Source organism: Micropterus salmoides, unplaced genomic scaffold, assembly GCF_014851395.1.
Source record: "Micropterus salmoides isolate LMB-PRFRI ecotype aquatic unplaced genomic scaffold, ASM1485139v1 Ms_hic_scaffold_4750, whole genome shotgun sequence".
NCBI lineage: Eukaryota > Metazoa > Chordata > Actinopteri > Centrarchiformes > Centrarchidae > Micropterus > Micropterus salmoides.
This window is the reverse complement of record NW_024044207.1, coordinates 1-7884: the sequence shown is the minus strand read 5'-3', so window position 1 is coordinate 7884 and position 7884 is coordinate 1. Positions and strand designations below refer to the sequence as shown.

General features: G+C 39.3%; 1 protein-coding gene and 1 long non-coding RNA gene across 2 annotated transcripts; both read left to right on the top strand.

Annotated features, from left to right (window-relative positions):
• Positions 1-473, top strand: LOC119888086. Its single transcript, XR_005441843.1, has 3 exons — positions 1-40; positions 248-334; positions 463-473. It is a non-coding gene; the product is annotated as an uncharacterized LOC119888086 (long non-coding RNA).
• Positions 474-496: 23 nt separating this feature from the next.
• Positions 497-2031, top strand: LOC119888085 (F-box/WD repeat-containing protein 2-like; the record flags this gene model as incomplete). Its single annotated transcript, XM_038698519.1, has 2 exons — positions 497-630; positions 1410-2031. Coding segments are annotated over 2 exons (423 nt in total), but the record flags the coding sequence as incomplete, so codon positions are not given.
• Between the last annotated feature and the right edge of the window lie 5853 nt (positions 2032-7884).

Below are 7884 nucleotides of genomic sequence, written 5' to 3'. Positions count from 1 at the left end.
TCTCAACACTCTGACTGGACACACTGAGTGGGTCACCAAGGTCAGCTCACCTTAGCTAGATTTCATTTTAGGAAAAGCAAGGATGTTCCCAATGTTGTTATAAATGTGTTTAGTGCCTTAGTAATGTGCTAGATCCCTAGCACTGATAGAAATCTCAAACTGAAGTGTTAACTGACATGATCAGAGTTCCTCCATGAAATGCTTGATGTGTTTCAAATATGGATTTTGTGTTGATATTTCCCATCAGGTGTTGTTACAGAAGAGTGAAGTAGAATCTATGGTGCATAGTCCTGGTGATTATATCCTCCTAAGTGCTGATAAGTATGAAATTAAGGTAATGCTCCTGTCTCCAGTTGTTTCTTTAGTGAAGAAATACAGTCATTTGAAGCTGATACTCTCATGTGTGAGCTGCGATACATGAAGAGTCCATAAGATGGAGCAAACACTGTGTTCCCTCTGCAGGTCTGGCCTTAGGGAGAGAAATCAACTGTAAGGTTTGAAGACCCTGTCAGTGTCAGAGGACCGCAGCATCAGCCTCCAGCCTCGCCTGCAGTTTGACGGACGCTACATCGTCTGCAGCTCTGACCTCGGAGTTTATCAGTGGGACTTTGCCAGTTTTGAGATTCTCAGGTAAAATAGCATACATGACAAAATGTGCTCTCTGTGATATGGGTTAGTAAAAAAAGCCAGTTCTGCAGCTTAACATTACTGAAGTTGTGGAGTTCAAATAGCTCATTCTTGTGTCTTAGTTTTTTTTCTTATCTTCCTAGAGCAGATCTCACCAAGTGTGTAACAGTAATACATTAATACATAAAAACAAAACAGAATAACAATAAAACTACTAACACACAATACAAAAAGTTTGTTCTAAACTTTTTAGTAGTTTTTTAAATGTGTCAGATAGGATATATTGACTATATATTTAGTTTTTGCTCAGGTTTTGTAGGATTTGTGGATGATTAAGAGAGTCTGCTGAAACAGTGGAAACTGGGTTAGAGGGATGCTGGAGCAACTGTCAGAGCTGAGAGGGGTGAGGAGCTTTGACAGAGTTGCTCTTAAAAGAAGCACAGTTTTAAGGGGTGTTATCATCATTGTATCATCACCATCTATCATAAACTATCAAATATTATGATTGTGGTTCTAAGAGGTGTGTCTGTGAATGAAGAACACCAATGATAGCCATGCACTATGATCAATCAGAAATCAGTGACAGGATATGGATGACTTTATGTTCGATACAACAACCTTTTTTCACTGTTAAATCAGACACACCTTCACATGTAAAACAAAAATAACAAGTTTTGCCCATTTTCATCATAGTTTGCTTGGAATGATGATTTGGACAAGAGACCGTATATTTTCAGACAATATGATCATACTGACCTCACACTCATGTTTTATGTTCCCAGGGTGATAAAAACACAGGACCCAGCTAACCTATCCCTGCTCAGCTTTGGCGAGGTGTTTGCGCTCCTTTTCGACAACCACTTCCTGTATGTGATGGACTTGAGGACAGAGGTTATCTCTGGCCGCTGGCCTCTGCCAGCCTACAGAAAATCCAAACGAGGATCTAGCTTCTTGGCCGGCGTTACCTCCTGGCTCAATGGCCTGGACGGGGGCAATGACTCTGGACTGGTGTTTGCCACAAGCATGCCAGACCATAGCATTCATTTAGTACTGTGGAAGGAGAACGGTTAGAAATGAACAAGACCCCAATCTCCAGACTGCTAGGAAATGAGCCACAATCAAGTGTGCTCTGGAGTAAATGAACCTTAACAGTCCAGATAGATTGTGCATGGACCAAAGCATTTTGTATTTATCCGTTTCTTCCTCAGCATCCAGTACTCCGCTAGACACAAACGGGAAAATTCACAGATGGAAATGCAAGGCAGACTAAGAAACATGTTGAAACTCTTACTACTACACTAAGTGCTGGATCAGCACTTGCTCCTGATTTCTGCAGAAACCTGTGAACCTCTTCTGATCTTGGACAAAGACAGAAAGAAATAAAACAGACTTCTTGAAAGCCAAGATGTTTCAGTGACAACAAAAAACTGTCACCAAAGGTTCCAAAATTAACACAAGAAGAGAAATGATCCTGTAATAAGACTTTAATGTGGCAGTGTAAATGTTTATTGTCAGATTTGCTCTTTGATCAGTTTAGCATTGCGCAGTGAGGATATTTGTAGCTGACCTTTAACCCATAGTCTTGTAACAGGGTGCCAACTTCTAACTGGCTACTGACCTTTTTTTCCACCAGAATAAGACTATGTTAAACGTGCTGTAGCTAGAACATGCCCACTGCCAAGCTGGTCACTGAGCTGATTCACCAAAACATTGGTTTCTTTGGAGAAAAGCAGGGTTGCCTTAAACACAGGTGCTGTAAATAATGGAGAACATCTCCTTTGACGTCAGATTATGACATCAAGGTAGATATTCCTCAACGTTTTTACAGACCATCCCCAAGGAAGCTGTATACTGAATCGTATGTTGAAAAGTGATTTGGTACATTTTTGTGTACAATGTGAAACATTGTGAGGTTTCATGTAATTCAGTGAATATGCTTTTCTAAGGGATGTCTGGTTTAAATGTCAGCTTGAGAAATGTGATGTGCCTTTTCAGTTCATTTGATGATGATTTGATGTTACAAACTAGAATTCCTTGATAGCGCAGGCACATTGCAGTAAGGTGAAGACTGCATTGTAAATCTTACTTTTCTGTTGAAGTTTCATATTTACTGTGCTCTAACAGTCTAAGATGTCTGTAATTTTATAGTTATGTAAGTGACATGACTTGCTCAATGAATTGCTTTATGAATCATTGACTGTAAAAATCAGGTGTATTTTTCTAAAGGCCACAATGCATTGCACAGCTGAGGAAGTGACTTGGCAAGCAGTCGAGAAAAACGCAATAGATGATTTTCCTGAGAGCAACTATGTAATATCATGCCTCGTTATGTACATCAGTTTTAACATCATGTCTCAGCTTGGGTTTCTACAAAACTGAAACTTTAACCATGAATTAGTGCTTTTCCCAGAATTTTCATTGATGTCTTCCTTTGCATTAGGCAGGATTGAAATGTATCCACGTGCACCAAACTCATTTATGACTGTAACCTGTTTCTCACATGGATAATTGTACACAGCAGATGTACAGACAAACCTAAACAAAATACCACCAACATACTGCATTCTGTACCTCTGTCTGACCATTGCACCACAGTATATCCTCCAGCAGCAAACATTTAAATTTAAAAAAGTAAAAACAGAAAGTTCTCTATTATGATTTGTGTATATAGGGAAATAGGCCAGGAGAAAATGAACCCTGAATGAAATGTATCTTTTCACAGTTTCAATGCCATTGCATTCAGGCACTGCACAGTGTTGTTCCACAAAACCTTCTATTGCACTGTTATAGCTCTTTGGTCACCTACATTAATCTACAGTCAGCTTCAATATTGCAGTCTTTCAAATAAATAAAAGTAGCAAATGCACCTAGCTGTGTGCTGTATATGGTCATGTTGCTTTTTAAATGAAAAAAAAAAACATCATGTTCTTGATGGATGTCATGTTCTTTGGAGAGCAGGAGATCCGGCCACACGGTGCATGATGGAGCTGACTGACCGTTTGCCGAATCTGAATTTGCATAAACACAACTCGCTCTCAACTTAATGCAAATAAGCCTGAAACTGAGCTAAAACTGTAAAGCTGGGCAGGGCTGATCAAATATGAATCAAGATTCCGTAACTGCATTGCCCATTACTCACCTCAAATGTTTTCAGAAACACATTTTAATGTGGCTCCTGTTTAGCTCTAATATGAGAAACTTTCTGACACAGCTATTATGGAGTTTTGCTTATTTGCATAATCAGAAACACATTAATGTGACATCTGCTTTTTTGCTTTGGACAAATTTGGGATACAGCATTTCACATTTTTGTGAAATGCGTATCCCAAATTGTCCAAAGCAAAAAAGCAGATGTCACATTAATGTGTTTCTGATTATGCAAATAAGCAAAAAACTCCATAATAGCTGTGTCAGAAAGTTTCTCATATTAGAGCTAAACAGGAGCACATTAAAATGTGTTTCTGAAAACATTTGAGGTGAGTAATGGGCAATGCAGTTACGGAATCTTGATTCATATTTGATCAGCCTGCCCAGCTTTACAGTTTTAGCTCAGTTTCAGGCTTATTTGCATTAAGTTGAGAGCGAGTTGTGTTTATGCAAATTCAGATTCGGCAAACGGTCAGTCAGCTCCATCATGCACCGTGTGGCCGGATCTCCTGCTCTCAAAGAACATGACATCCATCAAGAACATGATGTTTTTTTTTTCATTTAAAAAGCAACATGACCATATACAGCACACAGCTAGGTGCATTTGCTACTTTTATTTATTTGAAAGACTGCAATATTGAAGCTGACTGTAGATTAATGTAGGTGACCAAAGAGCTATAACAGTGCAATAGAAGGTTTTGTGGAACAACACTGTGCAGTGCCTGAATGCAATGGCATTGAAACTGTGAAAAGATACATTTCATTCAGGGTTCATTTCTCCTGGCCTATTTCCCTATATACACAAATCATAATAGAGAACTTTCTGTTTTTACTTTTTAAATTTAAATGTTTGCTGCTGGAGGATATACTGTGGTGCAATGGTCAGACAGAGGTACAGAATGCAGTATGTTGGTGGTATTTTGTTTAGGTTGTCTGTACATCTGCTGTGTACAATTATCCATGTGAGAAACAGGTTACAGTCATAAATGAGGTTTGGTGCACGTGGATACATTTCAATCCTGCCTAATGCAAAGGAAGACATCAATGAAAATTCTGGGAAAAGCACTAATTCATGGTTAAAGTTTCAGTTTTGTAGAAACCCAAGCTGAGACATGATGTTAAAACTGATGTACATAACGAGGCATGATATTACATAGTTGCTCTCAGGAAAATCATCTATTGCGTTTTTCTCGACTGCTTGCCAAGTCACTTCCTCAGCTGTGCAATGCATTGTGGCCTTTAGAAAAATACACCTGATGTTTTACAGTCAATGATTCATAAAAGCAATTCATTGAGCAAGTCATGTCACTTACATAACTATAAAATTACAGACATCTTAGACTGTTAGAGCACAGTAAATATGAAAACTTCAACAGAAAAGTAAGATTTACAATGCAGTCTTCACCTTACTGCAATGTGCCTGCGCTATCAAGGAATTCTAGTTTGTAACATCAAATCATCATCAAATGAACTGAAAAGGCACATCACATTTCTCAAGCTGACATTTAAACCAGACATCCCTTAGAAAAGCATATTCACTGAATTACATGAAACCTCACAATGTTTCACATTGTACACAAAAATGTACCAAATCACTTTTCAACATACGATTCAGTATACAGCTTCCTTGGGGATGGTCTGTAAAAACGTTGAGGAATATCTACCTTGATGTCATAATCTGACGTCAAAGGAGATGTTCTCCATTATTTACAGCACCTGTGTTTAAGGCAACCCTGCTTTTCTCCAAAGAAACCAATGTTTTGGTGAATCAGCTCAGTGACCAGCTTGGCAGTGGGCATGTTCTAGCTACAGCACGTTTAACATAGTCTTATTCTGGTGGAAAAAAAGGTCAGTAGCCAGTTAGAAGTTGGCACCCTGTTACAAGACTATGGGTTAAAGGTCAGCTACAAATATCCTCACTGCGCAATGCTAAACTGATCAAAGAGCAAATCTGACAATAAACATTACACTGCCACATTAAAGTCTTATTACAGGATCATTTCTCTTCTTGTGTTAATTTTGGAACCTTTGGTGACAGTTTTTGTTGTCACTGAAACATCTTGGCTTTCAAGAAGTCTGTTTTATTTCTTTCTGTCTTGTCCAAGATCAGAAGAGGTTCAAGGTTTCTGCAGAAATCAGGAGCAAGTGCTGATCCAGCACTTAGTGTAGTAGTAAGAGTTTCAACATGTTTCTTAGTCTGCCTTGCATTTCCATCTGTGAATTTTCCCGTTTGTGTCTAGCGGAGTACTGGATGCTGAGGAAGAAACGGATAAATACAAAATGCTTTGGTCCATGCACAATCTATCTGGACTGTTAAGGTTCATTACTCCAGAGCACACTTGATTGTGGCTCATTTCCTAGCAGTCTGGAGATTGGGGTCTTGTTCATTTCTAACCGTTCTCCTTCCACAGTACTAAATGAATGCTATGGTCTGGCATGCTTGTGGCAAACACCAGTCCAGAGTCATTGCCCCCGTCCAGGCCATTGAGCCAGGAGGTAACGCGGCCAAGAAGCTAGATCCTCGTTTGGATTTTCTGTAGGCTGGCAGAGGCCAGCGGCCAGAGATAACCTCTGTCCTCAAGTCCATCACATACAGGAAGTGGTTGTCGAAAAGGAGCGCAAACACCTCGCCAAAGCTGAGCAGGGATAGGTTAGCTGGGTCCTGTGTTTTATCACCCTGGGAACATAAAACATGAGTGTGAGGTCAGTATGATCATATTGTCTGAAAATATAACGGTCTCTTGTCCAAATCATCATTCCAAGCAAACTATGATGAAAAATGGGCAAAACTTGTTATTTTGTTTTACATGTGAAGGTGTGTCTGATTTAACAGTGAAAAAAGGTTGTTGTATCGAACATAAAGTCATCCATATCCTGTCACTGATTTCTGATTGATCATAGTGCATGGCTATCATTGGTGTTCTTCATTCACAGACACACCTCTTAGAACCACAATCATAATATTTGATAGTTATGATAGATGGTGATGATACAATGATGATATAACACCCCTTAAAACTGTGCTTTTTAAGAGCAACTCTGTCAAAGCTCCTCACCCTCTCAGCTCTGACAGTTGCTCCAGCATCCCTCTAACCCAGTTTCCACTGTTTCAGCAGACTCTTAATCATCCACAAATCCTACAAAAACCTGAGCAAAAACTAAATATATATAGTCAATATATCCTATCTGACACATTTAAAAAACTACTAAAAAAGTTTAGAACAAACTTTTTGTATTGTGTGTTAGTAGTTTTATGTTATTCTGTTTTGTTTGTATGTATTAATGTATTACTGTTACACACTTGGTGAGATCTGCTCTAGGAAGATAAGAAAAAAAAAACTAAGACACAAGAATGAGCTATTTGAACTCCACAACTTCAGTAATGTTAAGCTGCAGAACTGGCTTTTTTACTAACCCATATCACAGAGAGCACATTTTGTCATGTATGCTATTTTACCTGAGAATCTCAAAAACTGGCAAAGTCCCACTGATAAACTCCGAGGTCAGAGCTGCAGACGATGTAGCGTCCGTCAAACTGCAGGCGAGGCTGGAGGCTGATGCTGCGGTCCTCTGACACTGACAGGGTCTTCAAACACTTACAGTTGATTTCTCTCCCTAAAGGCCAGACCTGCAGAGGGAACACAGTGTTTGCTCCATCTTATGGACTCTTCATGTATCGCAGCTCACACATGAGAGTATCAGCTTCAAATGACTGTATTTCTTCACTAAAGAAACAACTGGAGACAGGAGCATTACCTTAATTCATACTTATCAGCACTTAGGAGGATATAATCACCAGGACTATGCACCATAGATTCTACTTCACTCTTCTGTAACAACACCTGATGGGAAATATCAACACAAAATCCATATTGAAACACATCAAGCATTTCATGGAGGAACTCTGATCATGTCAGTTAACACTTCAGTTTGAGATTTCTATCAGTGCTAGGGATCTAGCACATTACTAAGGCACTAAACACATTTATAACAACATGTGGGAACATCCTTGCTTTTCCTAAAATGAAATCTAGCTAAGGTGAGCTGACCTTGGTGACCCACTCAGTGTGTCCAGTCAGAGTGTTGAGACAGGCACCAGCAGACAGAGCC